Here is a 26,782-nt window from a genome sequence, read left to right on the forward strand (position 1 = left end):
TTGGGCCACTATCCACCTGCCCTACGCACCCCAGAGCCAGGTCCCAGACAACTCAGGACAGCTCTTAGGCCTTAGAGCCTGCTGAAATCATCCAAACTAGCCAACCTTGCTTACCCTGCCTTGCCTGCTCCTTCCCACAGAAACCACAATAAAGAATCTGCCCCTAAGACCGACCGAGTGGCACGTTGGTTAAGAGCTGGCTTGGGATGCCACAGGGCCATGGTTCGGATCCCACATATGAGGGCCAGTGACACTGCCCTCCACAGCTAAGATGCTGAACAACAGCTCAACCTGGAGCTGGGCTGCCGTGAGTCGCCGGCGACGGCGTAGGCTGCAGCCCCTGTGGCAGTGGGTTGCCATGGGCTACCGTGTGTAGCCAGCAGCCAGCGTGAGCGGCCAGCAGCCGCAGTGAGCGGCCGTCCAGAAGCCGGCGACTGATCTGCCTAGCCCGGGAAGAGCGCAATGATGGTGCCAACTTGGGCCAGTGAAGCAACGTCCTCCACAACTAGACTGAAGAACAAAACAACAGCGACTTGTCTGTTCCCCTTCCCCCAATTCCCCCCCCAAAAAAATAACCTCTAAAATTAAAAAAAGGATCTGCCCCTAATTTTCCCTTGGTCCTTCTGCCTCCTGACCACCCCTGGCACTTCCCTCTGTGGCCCTGTATGGCATGGCAGTTCCCTCCTACTGGGAACTGTAACATACTGTCTTTTCAATGGCAATAGCCTCCTGATCTGTTGGCCTTGCCACACCTGAATAATAATAAAACCTACATTTTAAAACTTAAATACTTCTGTAATCTCAAGAATGAGGTTTCCCATGCTACTTCTTTTAAGATCTGGAAGGAAGTCCCTCCCTTTCCATAAGTTCTGACAATTGGAGAAATGACTTTTACTCAGAGAAGGCAGTATGGTATTAAATAAAGAAAATGAAAGTAATGACAGACTTGACTTAATATGTATTATCACCTTGGGGTCTCAAAAAATCCTATGAATTATTGTTTTATCCTCAGAAAACTGAAGTTCAAAGATAGAAAGTGGTTTTCTCAAGGTCACAGAGCCACACACACGGAAAAGGTGAGACAGGCAGAGACCTTCCTGGCATCCCTCTGACTCATGCCCTGTCCCCACTCCTTCCTTCCATCAGCACCTTCCAAATCTTCCAAAACCTTTTACAAAGTTCTCTTGTACAGCATCATCATTTCCTCCATACTTTAAAGAAAAAGTGTGGCAGTCTTTCCAACTAGGGCCAGTAAATGATTCAACAATAAAAAATAGTGGAGAGATAGATAGATAGATAGATAGATAGATAGATAGATAGATGATAGATAGATAGATATTTCAACGATAATACAACCTTGGGGAAATGAATATGGAGTTTTAACTTTATTGAAAGACAGAAAATCTAGAAATTACAGAAATTTATAATATTAAGTCTGATATTTAATGTATTTAATGTAGGAATTAAAACATTTAGAAATCACCTTTTTTTTTATGGAATTTCACTCTGGTCATGATTCCCCAGAGCTACAAAGAATAGAATTGGCTATGAAGAAGGCAGGAAAAAAATATCTTGCAGTTTTGAAAAATACATACACTGAGAAGGAACACTTAAATTCAATACTGTAAAGATAAAAATAAGCACACAAAAGACAATATATGGTAAAATTATTATTGAATGGCATCAAGCAGCAAAATACAGTGTAAAGATGTTAAGAACTGTGTGGTCAGCGTTGACCATCGTTACTGATGGGAACACTTCAAGTAAAATATTTGAAAAGCTCACCCAGTATTGAACAAAATATAACTCATGGAAATGTATTCATTAGTATTTACTAGATTTCTACAATACGCAGTTTGGAATGTCACTATTTGAAACACGAAAGAGGAAAAGTTGAGAAAGAAAAATAACAAAGTGAATCAAATGACTTGGAAATAAAAAAAAATATTGGTGAAATGGGTTGTGAATGAGAAGAAAAGGCTGGATAAGAGGGTTTAAGAGCAAGCAGCATGGGGTTGAAGCTGCTCTTTGGAGATGGTGATTGGCAGCTGTTAAGAATTTCCATGGAATGTGGGTAAGAAGAAGCAAGCTTGTATGGCTGGGGGACCCCAGCTGGATATCAGGAAGAATTTCCTGACTGTAAAATGTCAAGAGCTCCGGTTTACAGGATCAAAGGGAGGCTTCTGGGATGTGCCTGTCCTTGGAGTATTTTCAGTCTCAAGCAAGAGACTGTTTAGGTGGTTTCCTCAGCCCTGGAGATGGACTGGATGGCCTCCTTAGAATCCATCAGTCTCATGTTGCTGAGAGGCGTGTCGTACACACTGCTGCTTTCACAGTGCCCTTGCCAGCTGCTGACTCCCAGCTCAGGGGCTGTGGAGTTTTCCCCACAGAAAGGAACAACTAAGCCTTTCACTCTCTGACCAGTCCTTAGGTGTACACTGTGGTTTTTTTAGCTCTTCAGCACTTAGATGCTTTTCTTCTGAGCCAAGGGCCTTCTGGGAACAATGTAGCATCTGTGTGTTGATAGTAACAGCCTGTGAGCCAGAGACACTCAGTCAAACTCTCCCTCCCGCGTGGGCTGGACTGCACACCTCACCTGCAATAATATACGCGCTTAGTCAGCGCTAGCGGCCCCTCCAGCTGCTTCTTCCCCAACCTATTACCTGATTTGATTAGGAGCTCCTAGGCCACATTTATCCTAATCCTCATGCCCGATGGTCTCTGCCCACCTCCCATCCCACCCACAGAGTGAACAATAACACATTAGTGGTTCATTGGCCTGAAACTAAACAGTTGGCACTGAAGGGCGAGGTACATATTGCTTAGCTGGGCAGCTGGGTATTTACAAAAGGTTTGGCCTGCAAAGAGATGCCAGTCTTTTGCTATAACATGATTGCCTTTTATTTATTATGTGGTTGTTGATTTACATGGGGAGTTAGGAACGCTAAACAAGCATAGAATTTTTACATGGTCTGTTTCCACTGAGTTCAGAAACTTGGGAACATCATTTGACTTCTGGCAAAAAGACATTTCCAGAAAGGTGTTTAAAACCATCTTTTTGTTCTTGGCCCTGAGTCAGAGATGGGGACGTGAAATTATGAGGAAACTAGGGTTTCAACCCTAAGTAACCCTAACAGAGAAGAAACTATGTTGTGTTGTAAGTCATGTGTAGAGTACAAATTCAATGTTAATAGAAAAATCAGAACAAATCTCCCTCGAGGCATGTCTCTCCTTCATAGTGGTATTACAATATTTCTTCTAAAACCTTCATCCAATGGCCTTACAGTGGTGCTGTAGTCTATGGGCCTGCATGGTATGAATGCAAAAGAGAAAACTGGATGGGTAGTGAGAGAGTATAGGAAAATTAAAAGACAGGACAAAAAGAGTAAATTAAAATTTAAGGAACAAAATGGAGGTGTGTGTGTGTGTGTGTGTGTGTGTGTGTGTGTGTGTGTGTAGGGCCTGGTGATGCTGCTGTTTAGTGTCTCTGAGTTTTGAGTTGCCTCTCTTTATTCAGCATAAAGTAGATACTTGGTGATATGCAGGAGTATCAGGGAGACATCAGAGTTCCACTTTTGGAGTATCTGGGAGACATCAGAGTTCCACTTTTGGAGTCTTTTCTTCTGATTCATGATTTTCTCTCTGGAAAACATCATGACACTGATATTTAGATTGGAGTGCACTCTTGTTTTGAGTCCTGAGATTAACAAACTGAGCTATTTAGTTACCCCTGGAGGTCCTAAATATACTGGCAATTTTTATCTCAGTATAAAATTTGAAAATTTTTATCTCAGTATAAAATTTGAAAATTTTCAAAAAAATTTGAAAATTTTTATTTCAAAAAAATAAATTTATTTATTTGAACTCTATATGGAATTTGATTTGTTTCTCATTGTTATTGTACACAGAATGGTAAAATCCAAAATTCAGCTCTTTTGACTGGGCAAGACTTTCCAAAAAACCTTCGGTAGTTCTATTCCCACGACTTATCCTAGCAGGCATCCAGCCGGACCACCATATCCACATATACCTTTGCTCTTAATCAAATCCAGTGGAGCCCAAAGAATTTTTATTCCATGGGAAAGACAAGACACAGAGAGAGGAAGAAAGCTCGACCTGTTTTCCCTGTAGTCTCACACTTACCGGCCATTTCCCTTCTAAGAATCCATCACAGAAGTTTTGCACGCGCTCTACTGAAACTTCTGCCGTGGGCAGTGTGTCCCACTCGTCATCAACAGCCTGGTAAATTGCTAAAGCGGGCAGTTGAGACTCCTTTAGTTTGAAAAACGATATCACCTTCCCATTTTCCTTCACGCCACTGTCCACCAGAATAAAGAGAATCTGCAGTTGGGGAAGTTTGAAAGAGAAAGATCTATCTGAGGTCCTGGGGGGAGAGAGATACCTTGTAATTGTGGCAGATGGCACTGACTGAAATTTGTGCCACACAATTTAAATCTCAATTGAATTAGAATGAATTTGTCCACACTTTGCGTTGCTTAAGAATTTTATCGCTTTGATCAGGTTGATTTAATTTTTTTTATTAGTTTCAGGTGTACAAAACAATATAGTGATTAGACATGTATATGCCTCACAAAGTGACAACCCCAATAAGTCTATTACCCACCTGACACTGTTCATAGTTATTAGAATATTATTGACTGTATTTCTTATGTTGTACTATATATCCCAGTGACTGTTTTTTAATTATAGTTGACATCCAATATTATTTTATATTAGTTTCAGGTGTACAGCATAGTGGTTAGAAATTGATGTAATTTATGAAGTGATGCCCCCTATCAGTCTAGAACCCATCTGACACCATACCTAGTTTTACAACATTATTGACTATCTTCCTCGTACTGTATTTTACATTCCCATGACTCTTTTGTAACTGCCAATTTGTACCTCCTAACCCCTTCACCTTTCTCACCCAGCCCCCAACCCCCTCCCCCGTCAGCACACACCACCACCACACACACACCTAGTAACCATCAGTTTGTTCTCTGTATCTATGGGTCTATTTCTGTTTTGTTTGTTCATCTATTTTGTTCTTTAGATTCCACATATACATGAGATCATATGGTGTTTATCTTTCTCAGTCTGACTTCTTTCACTTAGCATAATACCCTCTAGATCCATCCGTATTGTCACAAATGGTAAGATTTCATTCTTTTTTTATGGCCGAGTAAGATATATGCACCCCTATGTTTACTGCAGTGCTATTTGCAATAGCTAAGATATGGAAACAACCAAAATGCCCATCAACAGATGATTGGATAAAGAAACTGTGGTACATATACACAATGGAATATGAGGTTGATTTAATTTTAAGAACATAGAATTAGAAGAGACTTTAGTGATTAACTAAGGGAGAAAGTAATGATTAAAAGGGAAGAGTGAGTTTTGAATTTTGCCTTGAGTGCTTTCTAGCTGTGTGACTGAGCACAGTACTCAGCCTCGCTGAGGCTCAGTGCTCTCATGAGCAAAAGGAGCTTTTGCTGGGGGAGATTCAATGAGAAAAGGTATTGAGTGAAGTTTTTGGCATATAGTGAGTGCTTGATAAATGTTAACTATTATATATGATTAAGTCAAACCTCTACCCAAAGTAGAAATCTTTTCTGATGTTCTGATTAGAGGATCAACTACATTGGCTAACACTGAAAACTTCCAGTGTTAGGGAAACAACTACCAGAAGTCAGCTTATTTTATCACCATTGAATAAATCTCTTAGTTCAAAGCAGTAACCTTGAAGTGGTGGAAGTTTAACAAGTTCAGTGATACCAAGCAGAACTGCACGAAGTCGGGAAGGGAAAGAAATATTTATTGGTCGCCCAGTAGGCATCGCGTATGTCATAGGTGTTTGATATGAGAAATAAGCTCTGAGGTCTAAAACTTTAAGAGATATGGCAAGGAGAAAACAAATTGTGGATGACAAGTGATTTTTGTTTTCAGTATCTTTGAGTCTCTATTTTTGCTCTACTTTTCAACACAGAAAAAAAGAAGTAGACGTACCACTAATGGAAGATATGATTATACAGGTCTTTGTTAGTACAAAATACCTTATCTTTAATTTTAAATCAGAGTAGTGTGATTTATTATGTCCCAGTTCTTACTTTATTTTTTAAGCATACTTGTTTTCCTTATTTACCTCACTTCCCTGACCCCATATCTTTTTTCTAGTGTCCTGGTGCTGAATTTTCAAAAGGGTGTCTCCCATGCCAGACTTACCTTCCCCTGGAAGAGCTTAGCTGCCTCCTGGTACCTGAGCATGCTTTCTTCATACTCCAGGGAGGCCTTGTTCATTATCAGGAGAAGATGAATCTGAATCATGCTGTTAAATAAGCCAATCACAGTCTGGAAAATCGAAATGCATAATGGTAGAATGAAAGACAGAGGGAGAAAAAAACAACAACACAACAAAACAGCTCATCAGTGGCAACCCAGCGAATAGGTAGACTGAAACATAAATGAGAGCTGTCCATCAATAACACCAATGGTATCTAGCCTCCAAGATGGCTCTTGGTAAGGCTCACCCTCTGTTTTTCATGCAATGGTGTACATCCCTTTTACCCACACTGAATAAGGCTGAGTTGAGTAACCAGGGGGATGTTGCAGAAATGATGGAGTGTGACTTGCAAGGGTTAAATCATTAAAGACATAGTGGTTTCTGCCTTGCTTTTATATCACTCACTCTGGGGAAAGCCAGCCCCAATGTTAGGTGCTCAAGAAGCCCTATGGAGAGATTCACATGGCAAAGAACTAAGGCCTCCGACTAACAGCCAGTCATGTGACTGAGCCATCTTGGAAGCCTCCAGCCCCAGTCACATCTTCAGATGACATTGTCTCCCTGATCAATGACTGCAACCTCACAAGAGGCCCTAGATTAGAAGCACCTAGCCTAGCCACTCCCAAATTGTTGACTCACAAAAACTGTATGAGATAATCATTTTTTACTGTTTTAAGATGCTAAATTTTGGGGTAATCTGATATGTATCAATAGATAGAAAATATACTATGTAATATATTAGTCACTTTTTTCAATTCCTTCTATGTTGCAAGAGCAGTCAGATACATTTGAAATGTGGCTCTTGACTACATATTAGTAGGGCATGATTTTGAGTGCTTAGTATCTACCAGGCACTGTTTTCAGGTCTCTACATATATAGTATCTAATTTAATCCTCAAAGTTCCAGTTTTATAAATGATAAAATTGAGGCACAGACTCTCCCAAAGTCACCTAAGTGATTGACTGGGATTCATACCAGGCAGTTGGGCTCCAGAGTCCATGCTCTTAACCATCAGGATGTGTTGCCTCATACACTGCTGATTCAAAAACCCTGTCTAAACCAGTTCAAACCTAAATGTGGTTGAACCAGTCTGTCTTGGGTCAGCAATAAGATAAGCTCTTCAGGAGACCAGAAACATTGGCTTTTTTTTTCTTCTGATTAGAGATGGTGATTCTGTGATTCCCCATGAAGCTGTCAGTGATGGAGGGGAGTGGGATAGCCATGAGCTGGAGTGAGAAGAGGAGAAAGTGACTGAAACTGTGGCACTGGTTCCCTTCATTCCTTTTTCCTGAAACAGTGCTGCAAATGTCTATTTTAAACAAATCCCATTCCTTTCCACCTCTCTGTTCTAAATACAGAAAACATTGCTAAAGGGCCGGCTGAGTGGCTCAGTTGGTTAAGAGCTCACTCAAGAGTGCATGCTCTGAGCAACAGGGTCTCTGGTTCGATTCCCGGCCTGAGCTGAGCTACCGCTGAGCTGCCAACAGGTGGCAGGATAGCTCAGCTAAAAAAAAAAAAAAGAAAAGAAAAGAAAGAAAACATTGCTATAAACTAACATGTGTACAGGAAAAGAGGGTATGGTGGGTTAACGAACCACTGGGCAGAGTCCCTGGATGGTGGGAAGGGGAGCAACTAAGCAGGATTCTTCCAGAAGCTACACACTGCTCTGTAGGTTTATTGGCCAACATGTAGTCAAGGAGAGCTCAATGGGTTCTTTCCAAAAAGTTTCTAGCTAGAGTTTAAAACCAGTTCTTAGATTATAAAGTTGAGAGATTAGATGTTAAGTGATTGTCTCTTGTCTAACTAGATTCCATTACTTCAATTTAGAATATGCATCTACCCTCCTAGAACAGACATGGAAAATAATTCTTGGGAATAGTCAAGAAATGAAAGCTAGGGAGTCAGAAGGAGCAGTTGTCTTAGCAGAAGGGGTTGGGCATGCAAAAGAGGTTAGTTTATTTCTAATAGACACAGCTGGTTTTTCACCTTGAAACCAAGTAGTGAGTGTGTGCGTTAGGCCAAATATTATACATGGCTGTGAGCTTCTGCCCAGTTGCTACTGGTGTAAGCTTTTGAACCAGAAGCTGATGAGAAATAGTGGTGGAGGCAGGTCTACATATAAGAAAAGTCCTACTTTTGGGAAATGAAAACGTCATAATATAAGTTGAGCTGAACTTGCTTCTATAAAGTAATTGTTACCTAATTTCTTTTTAATGTGGTTTGCCTTCACTACTAATGTGGAACTTAAAAATTTATGTCACTGTTCTCTAAGGTAAGAGATGGCCCAGACGTAAGAACTCAGGAGAGCCAATCCTTGCACCTGGCAACTCTGTAGACACAATGACCAGGTTGATGACGGTCTAGGAGAAAAATGCCTTTTCGATCTTTGCTGCCAACACCCCCAGGGTGCATGTGTTTGGAATCTTAGCAGAGGTGGAAATGGAGTCACCACTCCACAGAGACAAACATGGTGTGAGGGGTGGAGAGGAATTTAGTCAACAGGAAAAGGGGTGTTTTCTATTGAAGGCTGTGGAGGGCAATGGAAAAACCACAGGAGTCAGCCAGACAGACCAGTCATGAAAAAAGCAGGGACAAGTGCAGAGGGCCTTCTCTGAAACTCAATTACTAGTCACATGGCCCTGAGGAAGTTATTTCACTTTTCTGAATTCCCATTTCCTCTCCCATAAAATGGAAATCCTCAACAGGAATGAATGTATCATGAGTTAAAATTCCTGCCTTTAGTTATGCCTTTTCTACTTACTCACTGTGTGATCCTGAATAAGTTACTTGGATCTTGAATGTTCTCCTCTATAAAATGGACATACTAATTTCCTCTCTTCTACCTCAAAAAATCAATGTGAGGATTATATGGGACTATGGGGGGAAAGGACACTGTCATTTCTGGAAATCATGATCTGCATGTAAAATACCGTTATGAGAGAATGCACAGCAGTTCTGAGTTGATGTAGATCACTGGAAATTAATACTCTATCACTCTATGGTCTGTCAGGGACCATAAAAGGCGGGCCATATAAGATAATTCTATAAGATGTAGAGCTTTAGAAGGCCTGAACATTAATGAGGACAGGTGGAGTGCCACCTTCACCCAGGCTGCATACAACATGCAACACCCACCGAAAGAGGACAAACCAACAAAGAAAGCTGAGGCACCGTGGGGGTCTGGGGCATGCAGCTGGTGTCAGACCTGGGCTTGTTAGTGACCGACCGGTCCACAAGGATGTCAGCACAGAAAATGGGAAAAACTGTGAAAACACTCTTATAGAAATTTTACATAGCTGTGACATCCAAATATGTGATCAATAGGCTTTATTTTAAAAGATTATTTTCTCTATTAATTTATTTTACTGCATTCTGCAAAAGTGTTAGTTCCTGATACTTTAGGGGGGGAAATTGTACCTACAGCATAGACTGCAATCTCATTTGAGAAATGTAGCCTAGACTGTTGCTAGGTCAGAGTCGCCTTCACTGAACACTCTCAGGCATCAAAACTCGGAAGTTTTTGAATCAGTCACCTTAACTTTGATTATGACTCTTTCTTATCAGTCATGTGATAGGTCATTTCACTTTTCTGATTCTCTTTCTTTCTTTGTTGACTTGGGCCAAGTCTGTCAATCTTAAAGGCTGTAGTAAGGATGGCAACATACAAAACTAGGTGTTCAATTAATGGCAGTTACTGTTATTATTGATCCAAGGGTCAGAACTCCTGGAGAAAAAGATCTCTGCGATGGAGACAAGTCCTCTGCCTGTTCCAGGGACATTAGGTGCTGGAGACAAGGACTGTTGTTTACCACAGGATTGTACTCTGTCACCAAGCGGAGACTGTTGATCTCAATGAAACGGCTTAATTTGGTGGCATCAATGCTTTCAGGGGCTTCACTCTCAAAATCCAGTTGTTCGTTATCCACCTGGGCAACACAAAAAGGATAAAATTGTCACTGTTCTGTCTTCATTCATTCCTTCATAAATGTTCCTGGACCATCTACCACATATCAGCAGATAATGCTCGCTTCCCTCGAGGAACACACTGTCCCGTGGAATATAGAGAAGTGAGCAGAAATGATCCACAGACCATGGCAAGTGCCATCACAGGAAAATCACAGGCCCATATGTCATCGGAGGAAGAGCAGAAAAGCTTTCAGGAAGAGATAGTAGCTTCTGTAGAAGCCTAAAGTTGTATCCATAAATTTTATATGTATATCTTCTTATCATTCAGTTCAAAATGTTTTTAATTTTTGTTTTTATTTCTCCTCTAAACTATTGGTTATGTAGAAGTATTTCTTAATTTTAGAGTAAGATTTTCTGGTTATTGATTTCAAGCTTACTTTCTACATTTCATATCTTTTGTCAACTTCTATATATGGTGTATGTGTCCTTAAAATTATTTATATTCTACAGTTTTGGAATGCAATAGTCTGTATGTGCACATGAGGTCACATGAGTAATGTTATAGTTCAATTTTTCTATGTTATTGATTTTTCTTTTAGCTAGCTGATTCTATCAAGAGAGCAGTGTTATAGTCTCCCACTATGATTGTGGGTTTAACCATTTTTCTTAAAATTCTGCTAGTTATTCTACTTATATATATTCAGACTATGTATTAGATAAATGCATATTAATTGGCAGTTTTAACCCTCTTCTTGGACAATATAGACATTAGAACATTCTAATACAGTTTACCTCCTTCCAACTTCATTTCCTGACCCACACGCAAGACTTACAGGAGATTATCGTTGTGTGTTTTAATTCTAAATCTCACAAGACATTATTATCATTGTTAAATATTCAGTATATATTTACATTCATGCCCATATTTATATATTAGGTTTTATTTTCATTTTTTTCTGCATTTTGAGCTTCTATCTGAGATTTTTTTCCTCCCTCTGCCTATAGGTATTTCCTTTAGCATAAGTTAATTCTCTTGGGTGACATATTCTCTCAGTTTGGTTGTTTCAAATATCTTTATTTCACCTTTGTTTTTTAAGGCCATTTTGCTGAGGGTAGAATTCTAAGTTGACAGTTATTCTTCTTTCAGTTTTTGCAAGATATAATTCTTTATATTCTGCATTCCAGTCTTTCTATTGAGAAGTCATCTGTGAACCTTAGTATTATCCCTTTGAGATTACTTTGAGGGTAATCTCTTTTCTCTGATTTAAGAGTTTTCTCTTTTTTTTTTTTTGAGTTTCAGCTATTATACTACGGTATGACTAAGAGTGGATTATATATGTGATTTTATGTATAACTATATGTATATGTATATGTATAATTATATATGTGTGCAAGTGTGTATATTATACACGTATATTCGTATATAATAATCCTAATTCAATTTCAGGAACTGCTGTCACTTGAATCTGTGCTGTAGCCTTTGGTGGGAGGGGCTAACCTATTTCTGGTTCATCCTTCTTTTTAGGGCATTGCTCTTTAGGGTCTAAAATGGAGCAAAAGGTATTTTACTAGATTTACCTTCTACTTCCCTCTTCTGGGCCCTGGGCTTCAGCATCTACTTTTCTGGCTCTTGGAGGGTCTCAAAGGTGCTAATAAACCTCTCAGCCTCTTGGCTGCTGCTTCTAGAATTCACAAAAGCTTCCCAGATGAAAAGTACTCCCAATACAGGCTTTCGCGTGTGGGTTTCTGTCTTCTAGATCTTAGTCTAAACACATTTCCCTCTCTTATTAATTCTTTAAATCTCCCGTTTTTTGGACCAACTTTAAAAAAAAATTTGTCTCTGGTGGAAAGGATTGTCTAGTTACCTAGTCTATTATCCCAGATTTGCATTTTAGAACTACCTTTCCACCACACTCAGATATATTAAAACATTGGGCTTCCTATGGCCAATCGTTGTTTCCAGAGTTTCCCATTCCCCTTCCCCAGTCTACTCATGCCCATAAAGACACAGGATGATGCTCCCATCACCCATAGCAACTATGCTTACAGATAAAATGATCAGGGATAGGTCCTGAAAAATTCTGTTTCCTAAAATAGTTTGGGTCATCACTTTTGAGATCCTTGGGCCACCAACCCTTGGACACCTCTTTAACCTCTTTCCCTTATATCTGCTATGTTAGATGGGTCCTACCCAATCAGATCTTGCCATGGATCAGAACCATTTTTTACCCCCAAGGTACTTTCTCCCCGCCTAGCCAGCAAAGTCAGAGGTAAATATCACTTTAGTTTATGCATGAGGAAATTCAGGCAAAGGTAAATTAAAGTTGCTAAACAGCAGGAGTCCGAGATTGTTCTTTATTGTTATCCATAGGATGACTACAACTGCCTGTTTTTCACTTCTTTTGTTGAAGATGGTCTCCCACTGGTTTATTTAAAAGCAAAATGAAGAAGTTCGATGCACTCTTCATGGTTAATTTTATTAATTTCCTGTATATCCAGTCATTCTCTTATAATCCATTTGTTTATGAATTATTTACTGAACAGCTTCTATATGTTACCCACTGAGGCACAGATGTGCTGACAGTCACTCAGATGGCGATTTAATTACTTTATTTTATGACTTTTTTTTGCAACTCGAATTTATGAAATTAATAAATGCTGAGGTACAGGAAATGTTTGTATTTCAAAAAAAGAATTTTGAAAAAAATTCATCAAAACCACAGGATATTTAAAACAGTGGACTCCCTTTGTATATATAATTGTTCTAAAATTCACAAAGTTTTGAGTAGAAAGCTTGGGACAGAAATATGAAAGCAAGAGAAAAAAATTTTCTTAGGTAGAGTCTTTGCTCGCCCAACCATCCTCCCCGCCATGTCAATAAGAGTGAGGAGAGAAATAAAGCACACAGACAGACCTTAGCTGCTGCTTAAGGCTGGGGTTGCCAGCTGGCATATCTCCTTCCTACTTAAGGGTTTACTAATTGCAACCATCAAAATCATCAGTATTACAATCACAATCAAGGCCTTTTTAATATTTAATGTGTCTGAACACTTCCTGATTATTTTTCTAGGAGCTCACAAGCCTGGCTGTGCCTCAGCTGACCTAGCTACGCTGTGGGCCAGGAGCCCCCTCCCTCTGGCTGCCTTTTCCAGGCAGCCCCTCATTTCCCAGAACAGGGAGAACAGGAAACGCCAGTTACTTCAGGTGTTTCTGGACTTAAGGAATGCAGCCTTTTGGAGGTGGATGATGTTCAGTGGTGATAACATTCTCCAAGAAGCAAAGAGCTTTAATAAAAACCACCCTCCTGAAGTCTGTCCAGTCTGTACGGCTTCTTTTAACGATAGATGCCTGATTATTTCACTATTTCTTAAACTAATAAACTCTGGAACATTCATGTGTAGGGTTCCTGGAAACAACATCTGAACAGGAAATCTCCCTCCTGTAAAGGGAATTATTTGGATAATGTATTGGGAAGAAAATCTGACCCTAGAACCAAGAGTTGGGAAAAAAATTTTTAATATATTTTTCTAGTTTTTGGAAAGAATTTTACTGCAGATATATTCTTTTTCTCTCCAATTAAAGAGGCACCAAAAGAAAAATGTAAACAGTAAACCAGAAGGATTGCCACCTTAAAATAGAATTTTGAAGTTCCCTAAGAGTATCTGAAGTGAATTAGTTATGTTTTTGACACTACTTCTATCATACCGATAGATTTAATCACTCCTTTTCTGTTAATTAATATTTCAGCAATATTCTTTTTTAAAATTGTTTATATATATATATATATATTTTTTTTTTTTAAAGATTTTTTTATTGGGGAATTGGGGGGATGGGAACAACGCTGGGGAATTGGGGGAAGGGGAACAGACAAGTTGCTGTTGTTTTGTTCTTCAGTCTAGTTGTGGAAGACATTGCTTCACTGGCCCAAGTTGGCACCATTATTGCCCTCTTCCCGGGTGAGCCAGATCAATCACCGGCTTCTGGACGGCCGCTCACTGCGGCTGCTGGCCACTCACGCTGGCTGCTGGCTACATACGTAGCCCATGGCAACCCACTGCCACAGGGGCTGCAGCTCACGCCGTCGCCGGCAAATCACAGCAGCCCAGCTCCAGGTTGAGCTGTTGTTCAGCATCTTAGCTGTAGAGGGCAGTGTCACTGGCCCTCATATGTGTGATCCGAACCAGGGCCCTCTGGCATCCCAAGCCAGCTCTTAACCAACACGCCACTCGGCCGGCCCAGCAATATTCTTTTGAATTCCTATGTGTTTCTCTCATTAACAACCCAACTTTTCACAAAATTTATTAAAATCATCTTGATTGATACCACAGTTATAGTATTAAATATTTTGGATGGCACTGAGAATTCATTTGTTAAAAAAAGTGCCCTCAGGGCTGGCCGAGTGGCACGTTGGTTAAGAGCTTGCTTGGGACACCAGCTCTGAGCAGCAGGGCTCCGGTTCAGATCCCACATGGGCCAGTGACGCTGCGCCCTCTACAGCTGGTGATGATGGTGAACAACAGCTCAACCTGGAGCTGGGCTGCTGTGAGTCGCCAGCGATGACATAGGCTGCAGTGAAGCTGCAGTGGGCTGCCATGAGCTACCATGAGTGGCTGGCAGCTGACGTGAGCAGCCGACAGCCAGCATGAGCTGCCAAGAGCCGCCGCGAGCGGCCATCCAATGGCCGGTGACCAATCTGCCTCAGCCGGGAAGAGTGCAATGATAATACCAACATGGGCCAGTGAAGCGACGTTCTCCACAACTTGACTGAAGAACAAAAAGGACAGTAATTTGTCTGTCCCCCTTACTGGATCCCCCAACGCTGTTCCCCTCCCCCAGTTCCCCAATTAAAAAAAAAAAGTTCCCTCATGTCCCTGGGCTTGTTTTTATAAGCTGTTAGCTTACCATATATTTGGTAAATATGTACTTTAAAAAATATTTAATAATTTGACATAGCTTACTTTTTGCGTTTCCTATCAATTTATTTTTATGCACTAGTTCCTGCTGATTCTCTTTGTTTGGCAAGGTGTGTTTCTTATAATAGGTATCCAACAAATACCTATAAAAGGAATGGAAGGATGTCTCTACTGTGTTTCCATTATTATCCCATTGGGTTAAAGTGAGGCTAATTATATTTCTTAAAATAGAAGTGATTGAGAAAATCCAAAACAGGTTATACATACAAATAATACCTGAAATGGCATTTTAGGACAGGCTCATGGCTTATTTAACCCGGGGTTACCTCTCTTTTAGGGCAACAATAGGAGTCCTGATGGACAGTCCGGAGGGTCTCACAAAAGTCAAGCTGCCACACATGCATGACAAACAGGCTGTCATACACAACTTATTATTGTTCCATTTTTCTTACATTTTTTTCTGCTAACGTTTATGTAATCAGCCTGTATTATTTCTGGCTGTGTTGTGTTCCCTGAATATAGCATTTGCTGGCTTCTTACTGCTCCAGTATTTCAAGCTTCCTATAATGTCACCTCATTAGTCTTATTATTTTTTCATTTATCGTCATTTCAATTTATTTCTAAATATGTTCTTACAACTGAATAGTCTATATGTTTAAATTCTGAAATTTCTTTGACAAAATATGTAAGGCCTACATTAAGTCTTGAGAAATAATCCTGGGGTTTGACAAATAGTGCCAGGGGATAGAAAAATGGTTTAGGAGAAAATGGCTTTAAAAAAAAGCAGGCTTTATTTAGAATGAGGGGCATTAGAGTAGATTGAATTCAGGAGTAACAAAACAAAACAAAAAAATTTTGTGTGGGAATAAGTGCTTTAGAAAGTCACTATGGTATACTAGAAAAGGCATGCTTTGGAGTCAGCAACGCTGGGTAAGAATCAGGTGTCTGTTGTGTCATAATTGTGACACTTTGGACAACTGAATTGATCTCCTGAAACTTTAGTTTTCTTGTTGATAATGCAGGGATGATAATTATTTCATCAGATTCTTGTGAGGATTAAATGGTAGAACATTGAAAAACACCGAGCTTAGTGTCTGTCATAAATTAGACACTAAAACAAACAAACGAGCCGAACAAACTAGCGATCTAAAATGAAAGTAGGTACCAGAAAATTTGCAACAGATTCACGTTCCCCAATATAAAGAAAAACGGTTGTGGTTGATGTTCTCTTTTCAAAAAGAAAAAAAAAATGTTATCCCAAACTCCTGAATAACAGTTCTACTAAAACATGGACTCAGCTTTTGAAAGTGTAAACTGAGGACAAAATGTTTATCTAAAAGCTGTCAAGGCATAAGTTGAATCTCTCCCAAACCTGCACATGGAGTAGGGCAGGAACCAGTGTGTTTGTTTTTGGTATGGCACATCAATAATCTTGGCCACAGAGGTCCCAAGGGTTCATTCAGAACAGGCCTGTGTCTAGTGGTAAACAAAAAACAGATGCTAAAGAAGAGTGGACGGCTCTGGAAAGTCATCAACAAGGCTTTATAAAGAATACATTGTAAGCAAAGCCAGTGTGCCCATGAGAGGTTGCAAAGTCTTGTAGCGACTCTGGAAGCAGTGGCACTTGTATTTCTGCCCCGGGTGTGTATCTTGGTGGCACCAAGACTTTCAAAGCAGGTCCTCATAAGATCTATAAGCAAAACACTGGGAAAGAAGTGCTTGTGGAGCTGTAGCTGGTTAGGAGTTTTGTACCGAAGGGTTACTACCGATGGTTCACCAGTAACATGAAAGGCATTAAACCTAACCTTCCATATTGTTCTTACCAAAGCTTTTCACAGAAGAGCTTGATTTCATCCTATTTCACAATGGTGAAAATGCAAACCTGCAACTGGTGTCCAGGGTTACTGGTGAAAGGGTTACTGAAGGGAGTCATGCCCCTTCAGACATACTTTTGGAGGTGAGTCAGTTCCTCAAGCCCTTTCTGAGTGTCTTCTGGGTACCAGAGACCTATTGTAGACCTTTGGAAAACAGCGATGAGTAAGTCATGGTTTGTGCCCTTGAATAGCTCCTGGCCTAGTAGGGCAAAAGGTGAGACTGACACAGAAATACAGGACCTGCACTATAAAGTGGTAAATGAAAACAGAGAGCCGGAAGTCTAGAGGAATAGCTAGGCCAACGTGGAGATTCCAGGGAGGCTTTCTGAAGGATAAGATGCCTAACAATTCACTGGCATGTGAGGAGTTAGTTATCTGGGTGAGGCTGGGTGAACGGGGACACTTGAGGGCAGTGGCATTCTAGGCAGGGGAATAACCTGTGTGAAATAATGGAATTGTATCCTCATACTGTGTCCAGTTGGGTCCTGAGGGAGTGAACCCCAGGGTGAGAATGTGCTGCAAAAGGAAGTGGAGAAGAAGGTAGTGGCCAAGTCATGGAAGACTATATGTTTAAATATCTTGATTTTGATGTTTTAAGAAATGGGGAATATTTAAGAAGGGAGCACTATGGTCAGATTTCCATTTTAAATCCATCCTTGTACCAATCTAGAAATTACATTTGAAGTAGTAAGGAGAGATCAATTAAGAAGCTATGGAGGGCGGGCCGAGTGGCGCGCTGGTTAAGAGCTGGCTTGGGATGCCAGAGGGCCCAGGTTAGGATCCCACATATGAGGGCCAGTGACACTGCCCTCTACAGCTAAGATGCTGAACAACAGCTCAACCTGGAGCTGGGCTGCCCTGAGTCACCAGCGTAGACTGCAGCCCCCTGTGGCAGTGGGTTGCCATGGGCTACCGTGTGTAGCCAGCAGCCAGCGTGAGCGGCCAGCAGCCGCAGTGAGCGGCCATCCAGAAGCCGGCGACTGATCTGCCTCGCCCGGGAAGAGCGCAATGATGGTGCCAACTTGGGCCAGTGAAGCAATGTCCTCCACAGCTAGACTGAAGAACAAAACAACAGCAACTTGTCTGTTCCCCTTCCCCCAATTCCCCAGCACTTTTCCCATCCCCCCAATTCCCCAATAAAAATCTTTAAAAAAAACCAAGAAGCTATGGAAATTGTCTATGCCAAAGATGCCATGAATCTGAAAGAAGAATGAAGCAGAAAGAGTGAAGGAGAATACAGGTTCAATAAGATAGGAGGTGCAATTGGCAAAAATTAGAGATTGGATGAGCATGGCCGTTCAATAAAATAGTGTTTTAGAGAGAAGAACACAATTCTGCAGGTGCAGATGATAAATTCATGTCAAGGCTGTAGTGCTTGTGACGGCACCTGATAGTTATATACACCACCAAGCATTTGAATCAGGAGAGTGGTCCAGGCTAGAGAAAAAACATACCAAGTCTCAGCAAACACGAGGAAGAATTATATTCCCCAAGGTTTACACATCCATTCATTAATTGACTCATTCACATATTCATTTATTCAGAGAACACTTAATGAGCACCTGTTACATGGAAGGCACTTCATTAGGTTCTGTGGTTGAAATAGTGTACAAAACAGCCTCTGCCTCCACCAAGCCTGGATTCTCTAACCTTGGGAAGAGCATTGGGTCAGGCAGTCATGTAAATGGAGGAAGTGAAGTCCTCAAGGAGACTAAGAAAAGAAGAGGAGGACCAGGAGAAACAAGCTCCTAGAAGTAAAAGAAAGAGAGAAGATGAAGCAGAAGAGTGATCCACATATCAAATATGGCAGAGATGTTCAGTCAACTAAGACCTAAAACGTGTTCATTGGATTGGAAACATGGACACATGCTGACCTGTGTGACAGTGGTTTTAATGGCGTGCAGGGTATAAACTGGACAGCAGTGTATTTAAGAGCATAAAGCAAGTTGGAGACACTGAGTATGTGTAAGAGATTTGGATGAGAAGTGAAAGAGATAGATAGGACGGAAGCTAGATGGGGAAGGACATTCAGTCCAGAGATCTTATAACTTTATCTTTTGCTTGATTTCTCATTTTACAGGGGACTCTGGTCATCTTTACCTTGATATTCCACCAATAATACAAATTCAACAACCAACCACAGCATAAGAAATCCCTATTTCTGTATACACCCTCACTGTTCCTAGATACCTTAGCTTTCAGCTTTGCCTCCTTTTCATCATTTTGATATCGAATCCTTGCAAGACCTGGTTTTTCTTCCCTTTCTATTGCTACCCCTGTACTGCAGACCCTTAGTACATGGTCTATTTTTCCAGCGAAACGAAAGTTTTCTCCACTCGCCTTTTTGCCTAACAACCCATCCTACCCATTGCTGCCAAAATAATGTTGCTAAAACACATTCCTGTTCATGTTACTGCCCTGATCTAAAGGCTTTAGGAGCTTTCCAGTGCCAACAAAATTAAGTGAAAACCCATCAAGCTGGTATTCAAATTTCTACACAATATGGTTCCAATCTAGCGTCTCTGTCTTATATTCATTTTCCCAGATCCTGTACCGAGATCCAGTTAAACTGGCCCGATCACTGTTTCCGAAAGTACTTTTTTTAATCCCACCTTGGCCATAAATTCTAGTTCACATCATTGAAATTTTATCTATCCTTTAAATCCCAGTTCAGTTGTCTTCTTTATAAATTTGTTTGTTAGAATTCCTACTTTTATCCTTTGAACTCCTTGTAATACTTGATCCACAGTGATGCTTTTTGCATTACTGGTATGTTTACAATCTCTGCTATATTTTAAGATCTATGAGACTATGTGCTTAACATGTTTTTTCTTATTAATATCTTCCATCTGGCATACAGTAATTATTTAATACATGATCGACGTTTGTAAGTGAACTCCCAAAGATATAATAATATAAAATTTTAGAGCCCAGAATGACCTTAGAGATGATAGAGTTAAACTATTGTGTTTTATAGATGAAGCAGTTGGAGCTAGGACATGTTAGGTCACCTGCCCAGATCACAGATCTATCTCGTCGCTGACTCTCAGTCCAGGCCTCTTTCCATCTCACAACAGCATCTCTTTGGGAAGCTTGAGTTGAGCCATCTTCCTCATCACTGTTGCCCCTGACTTTGGCATCTACCTGAGCGTTAAAGACGTAGATTTCTTCCTAGTCTCTTTGTGCGTTCACAACCTAAGGAAAAACTGGGCAGAGGCTTGAGCCACACGCCAACTTACCAGACGGAAGAGAGAAATGGTGTTCCCAGTGATGTTGTAGTGGGCCCAAACCTCAGGATCACTGCTGATTCCAAATGCCACGTCCTGGAATTTTTGCACCATACTATGGAATACGGACGCCATGGGTATCTCTACATCCTAAGAACAAGGGGGAAAGAAAACCTCACAGAGGTTATTTTGGAGACGAGCGACATAGAAACAGAATAGTGAGTAGAACTGTCCTTACTCAAATCAGAAATCATAGATAGACTTGATTTAGTGTCCAGGGTAACATTTGCTTCTAAGAATGCAGACTAAATTCGCAGCAACATTGCTGAATTTTCCAGACTGGGTGGTTTAATTGGTAACTGTAAAGTTGTGGCTAAGCCTGGGACTCTTGCCTGGCCTTACCATAGAACTTGTGGTTTATTACTAGCTGAGAGGGTCCTCAAAATCACAGGCCTCTGCAAAGTTGGGCTGCACTGTCATGGATATACCCGAGGAGACAAGTGTGTTAGGAGCAATTTGTGGAGGCAAATATAAGAAATAAGTGTTATCAAAAGGGCCAAAAAAGAAAAAAAGAGGAATTAAAATGGAAGCTCAAGGGCTGGCCGAGTGGCACGTTGGTTAAGAGCTTGCTTGGGACACCAGCTCTGAGCAGCAGGGCTCCGGTTCAGATCCCACATGGGCCAGTGACGCTGCGCCCTCTACAGCTGGTGATGATGGTGAACAACAGCTCAACCTGGAGCTGGGCTGCTGTGAGTCGCCAGCGATGACATAGGCTGCAGTGAAGCTGCAGTGGGCTGCCATGAGCTACCATGAGTGGCTGGCAGCTGACGTGAGCAGCCGACAGCCAGCATGAGCTGCCAAGAGCCGCCGCGAGCGGCCATCCAATGGCCGGTGACCAATCTGCCTCAGCCGGGAAGAGTGCAATGATAATACCAACATGGGCCAGTGAAGCGACGTTCTCCACAACTTGACTGAAGAACAAAAAGGACAGTAATTTGTCTGTCCCCCTTACTGGATCCCCCAACGCTGTTCCCCTCCCCCAGTTCCCCAATTAAAAAAAAAAAGTTCCCTCATGTCCCTGGGCTTGTTTTTATAAGCTGTTAGCTTACCATATATTTGGTAAATATGTACTTTAAAAAATATTTAATAATTTGACATAGCTTACTTTTTGCGTTTCCTATCAATTTATTTTTATGCACTAGTTCCTGCTGATTCTCTTTGTTTGGCAAGGTGTGTTTCTTATAATAGGTATCCAACAAATACCTATAAAAGGAATGGAAGGATGTCTCTACTGTGTTTCCATTATTATCCCATTGGGTTAAAGTGAGGCTAATTATATTTCTTAAAATAGAAGTGATTGAGAAAATCCAAAACAGGTTATACATACAAATAATACCTGAAATGGCATTTTAGGACAGGCTCATGGCTTATTTAACCCGGGGTTACCTCTCTTTTAGGGCAACAATAGGAGTCCTGATGGACAGTCCGGAGGGTCTCACAAAAGTCAAGCTGCCACACATGCATGACAAACAGGCTGTCATACACAACTTATTATTGTTCCATTTTTCTTACATTTTTTTCTGCTAACGTTTATGTAATCAGCCTGTATTATTTCTGGCTGTGTTGTGTTCCCTGAATATAGCATTTGCTGGCTTCTTACTGCTCCAGTATTTCAAGCTTCCTATAATGTCACCTCATTAGTCTTATTATTTTTTCATTTATCGTCATTTCAATTTATTTCTAAATATGTTCTTACAACTGAATAGTCTATATGTTTAAATTCTGAAATTTCTTTGACAAAATATGTAAGGCCTACATTAAGTCTTGAGAAATAATCCTGGGGTTTGACAAATAGTGCCAGGGGATAGAAAAATGGTTTAGGAGAAAATGGCTTTAAAAAAAAGCAGGCTTTATTTAGAATGAGGGGCATTAGAGTAGATTGAATTCAGGAGTAACAAAACAAAACAAAAAAATTTTGTGTGGGAATAAGTGCTTTAGAAAGTCACTATGGTATACTAGAAAAGGCATGCTTTGGAGTCAGCAACGCTGGGTAAGAATCAGGTGTCTGTTGTGTCATAATTGTGACACTTTGGACAACTGAATTGATCTCCTGAAACTTTAGTTTTCTTGTTGATAATGCAGGGATGATAATTATTTCATCAGATTCTTGTGAGGATTAAATGGTAGAACATTGAAAAACACCGAGCTTAGTGTCTGTCATAAATTAGACACTAAAACAAACAAACGAGCCGAACAAACTAGCGATCTAAAATGAAAGTAGGTACCAGAAAATTTGCAACAGATTCACGTTCCCCAATATAAAGAAAAACGGTTGTGGTTGATGTTCTCTTTTCAAAAAGAAAAAAAAAATGTTATCCCAAACTCCTGAATAACAGTTCTACTAAAACATGGACTCAGCTTTTGAAAGTGTAAACTGAGGACAAAATGTTTATCTAAAAGCTGTCAAGGCATAAGTTGAATCTCTCCCAAACCTGCACATGGAGTAGGGCAGGAACCAGTGTGTTTGTTTTTGGTATGGCACATCAATAATCTTGGCCACAGAGGTCCCAAGGGTTCATTCAGAACAGGCCTGTGTCTAGTGGTAAACAAAAAACAGATGCTAAAGAAGAGTGGACGGCTCTGGAAAGTCATCAACAAGGCTTTATAAAGAATACATTGTAAGCAAAGCCAGTGTGCCCATGAGAGGTTGCAAAGTCTTGTAGCGACTCTGGAAGCAGTGGCACTTGTATTTCTGCCCCGGGTGTGTATCTTGGTGGCACCAAGACTTTCAAAGCAGGTCCTCATAAGATCTATAAGCAAAACACTGGGAAAGAAGTGCTTGTGGAGCTGTAGCTGGTTAGGAGTTTTGTACCGAAGGGTTACTACCGATGGTTCACCAGTAACATGAAAGGCATTAAACCTAACCTTCCATATTGTTCTTACCAAAGCTTTTCACAGAAGAGCTTGATTTCATCCTATTTCACAATGGTGAAAATGCAAACCTGCAACTGGTGTCCAGGGTTACTGGTGAAAGGGTTACTGAAGGGAGTCATGCCCCTTCAGACATACTTTTGGAGGTGAGTCAGTTCCTCAAGCCCTTTCTGAGTGTCTTCTGGGTACCAGAGACCTATTGTAGACCTTTGGAAAACAGCGATGAGTAAGTCATGGTTTGTGCCCTTGAATAGCTCCTGGCCTAGTAGGGCAAAAGGTGAGACTGACACAGAAATACAGGACCTGCACTATAAAGTGGTAAATGAAAACAGAGAGCCGGAAGTCTAGAGGAATAGCTAGGCCAACGTGGAGATTCCAGGGAGGCTTTCTGAAGGATAAGATGCCTAACAATTCACTGGCATGTGAGGAGTTAGTTATCTGGGTGAGGCTGGGTGAACGGGGACACTTGAGGGCAGTGGCATTCTAGGCAGGGGAATAACCTGTGTGAAATAATGGAATTGTATCCTCATACTGTGTCCAGTTGGGTCCTGAGGGAGTGAACCCCAGGGTGAGAATGTGCTGCAAAAGGAAGTGGAGAAGAAGGTAGTGGCCAAGTCATGGAAGACTATATGTTTAAATATCTTGATTTTGATGTTTTAAGAAATGGGGAATATTTAAGAAGGGAGCACTATGGTCAGATTTCCATTTTAAATCCATCCTTGTACCAATCTAGAAATTACATTTGAAGTAGTAAGGAGAGATCAATTAAGAAGCTATGGAGGGCGGGCCGAGTGGCGCGCTGGTTAAGAGCTGGCTTGGGATGCCAGAGGGCCCAGGTTAGGATCCCACATATGAGGGCCAGTGACACTGCCCTCTACAGCTAAGATGCTGAACAACAGCTCAACCTGGAGCTGGGCTGCCCTGAGTCACCAGCGTAGACTGCAGCCCCCTGTGGCAGTGGGTTGCCATGGGCTACCGTGTGTAGCCAGCAGCCAGCGTGAGCGGCCAGCAGCCGCANAAAAAAAAAAAAAAAAAAAAAAAAAAAAAAAAAAAAAAAGAAAGCTCAGACGTTTTGTTAACAAAGGTTTGCTTGTGCAGGATGTGGACGAATGGTCCTCCTCCTTCTACTGTGTGTAAGCCTGAGGGCGCGCCCGTGGAAGTGACTGTTCATGTGTTGCTCCCGCTCTGGGACCCAGGCCTGCAGGAGGGAGCAAGGAAGCCACTTCTGAGTGATGAGTCCAGTCCTGCTGAAGCAAGTGGGCATCATTTTCCCTGCTGTCACAGGACCATTGCCCACAGCAGCTCCAGGTAATAAACAGGAGTGAACATATTCTTCCCTGACATCTCTCTGGGCTGAGAGGGGAGATGTGCAAGAGAAAGGAAGATGGCTAGCCTAAGATGGCTAGCCTTGCATCTGGGGTCATGCAAAGGGAGTTGGTACGCTGCTCATCTGAAAGGGTGTGTGCAGTTCATCTGAGGCCATGAGCAATTGTTAACCTAGGCTTCCCCACTTTTATCCTGATCCTTAGAGTGGAACTGCTCACAGATCAAATGACGGCACCTGGTGGCTGTTTAAGTTATTGCACACTCCTCCAGTTTCGCTTCCTTGCCCCTCCCTGCCTTTCTGAGGGTGGCTGTTTTTGTCTACAGCTCAGATCTCTCATCACTGAAAAATGTGCTCCCCCCTGTTCTTCCCCAGCTTGCATCTCATCACAGCTATTTCCTGCTGTGTACACAGAATGGCCAGAATGATGTGAGTTGGAATTAATGAATGGAAACAGACAAGAAGGCCTACAATGAGAGAGAAGGGCTTGATCAGCTCTGAAAATCACCAGATGTTACCTCCGGAGAAAGATAAAAATGCTGGAATGATGCCCTCTCATTTATGGCTGCTTTCAATAGCCAGGCAGCCAGTCTGGAAGATAGAGGCTAACACCTTCAATATATAAAATGTCATTCCTTTCAACATTTCAGAGCAAAAAAAAAAGAGAAAGGAGAATGTGGGATGACCAATTTGGTCAGGCTTTAGACAGAGCTAACTATTGACTAATGCATTGCCAGGATGATAGAAGTTGGCTTTACTCTGGCCCCTGCCTCAGCAATCAGATACTGACTTAAGCTTCAAAGCATCCATAGATGAGGAGACCCAGCCAGCAGCCTCAAAACTCTTGAAGCAAGCTTGAGAAAGACGTAATTCAGAGACTTGCAAAGACTAGAAATTGAGAGATCTTGAATGACAAAGCTGAAAGAAGACTCTATGCCCCTTGGCTTCTGATGTAGAGTCATCTGGCCAGCAAGTGACTGCCATGGCTCCTTTGAAATAGAACATGTCTGGTTTCTTGCGGGGGGCAGCAAGTGGGGTATCTGGACAAACCTGGAAGAAGCCTATGACAGCCACCTCGGCGGCAGCAATGAATTCCATGGCAGCTGGGACATCTGTGAGCCACACGGGTTCCTGGGAAACACCAGGACCATCTAGACACAGAGAGGGGGGGACGGGAGGGGGGGGAGAGAGAGAGAGAGAGAGAGAGAAGGTGTTAGGGACTGGACAGAGAAGCAACTCTAAATAATGAGGGCATCTACAATTTCTCTCTTCTCCCTAAGGCCAACAAGATCTAGGGGTGCAATTATCATGCCAAAGCTTTATTTATTTACTTTTTGCCAACATATGGAGGGCAACCCCAGCTTATGGCCTCTCTCTGAAGGACAATGTCAGCCTTCCCTTGTCTCCACTAGGCAACACAGGTCTTCAGCCTGTATTTCCTGGAAATTTTTCTAGGTTTTGAGGAAAAGTACCCAGAGTACTACCATGCCCCCATCCCTTCTCCTGACAACACTTTCACCCAGCGGTCACTCAAGGGCGTTTTTTCTTTTACCTGAGGAATCCTGAATCTCTGCAGCAATATCTGGGGACAGCTCACACGTGATGAGAAATAATAGAAACAGGCACCTGGATAGGGCAGCTTCCATAGCTCTTCTCCTGCTCCAGCCCCTGGCCTTTGTGTCTGGGGACGCGGAGTCAGGGCAGCCCGCTCTGCAGTTAATTGGCCGTGGTGTTCTTAGTGCCCTGGGAACTCTGCAGCTGGCTCTAAGGGGACCTTCAACTTCTGAGATAAAATACCAAGTTCCGTGACGGGGCCTTAGAATAAAACCAACCTGCACAAAGTCAGGTCAGTTCATTTAAATAAGAAAAAGTATTCTATGCCAACTATAAGCACTAGGGATACAAAGATGATGCTGATTTGATCCAGCTTCTCCCAGCTGAGATTGTCAATGTGAGAGATGGACAAATAAACAGATTGTTTCAATATAAAATGGAAAGTGATAAAAAATTGAGACAGTCCTAGAGTGTTATGAGGATACAGACTGAGGACGTTTAGGACAATGGTGGGTTGGGTGAAGGCTTTCTTCCTGCAGGGAATGCCCAAGCAGAGTCCTGAGTAAATAGTTTTGCCAGGCAAAAAAGATGGAAAGGGAGTTTCATGTAGAGGGCCAAAGCACAGAGATGCAAATGTAACATGTAAGGGAATTATTAGTAATTGAGTATTAAAAAAGGAAGAGTGTGATAAATATGGTCAGAAAGGCATGCTGGGGCCAGACTGCAGAGGGCCTTATCCACTAAACATAGGAGCTTCAATTTTATT

At 41.6% G+C, this 26,782-nt stretch overlaps 1 protein-coding gene across 1 annotated transcript; it reads right to left on the bottom strand.

The window, feature by feature from the left end:
* Positions 1-3,594: 3,594 nt before the first annotated feature.
* Positions 3,595-26,108, bottom strand: ERP27 (endoplasmic reticulum protein 27). The gene is made up of 7 exons (XM_019643284.1): positions 26,015-26,108; positions 25,513-25,613; positions 20,220-20,357; positions 10,097-10,213; positions 6,229-6,354; positions 4,144-4,341; positions 3,595-3,642 (listed from the first exon to the last, which is right to left on the bottom strand). The coding sequence occupies exons 1-7, from the start codon at positions 26,106-26,108 to the stop codon at positions 3,595-3,597; spliced, it is 822 nt and encodes a 273-aa protein (XP_019498829.1).
* Between the last annotated feature and the right edge of the window lie 674 nt (positions 26,109-26,782).

The sequence above is a fragment of the Hipposideros armiger genome, unplaced genomic scaffold, assembly GCF_001890085.2.
Source record: "Hipposideros armiger isolate ML-2016 unplaced genomic scaffold, ASM189008v1 scaffold_76, whole genome shotgun sequence".
In the NCBI taxonomy this organism is placed as follows: Eukaryota; Metazoa; Chordata; class Mammalia; order Chiroptera; family Hipposideridae; genus Hipposideros; species Hipposideros armiger.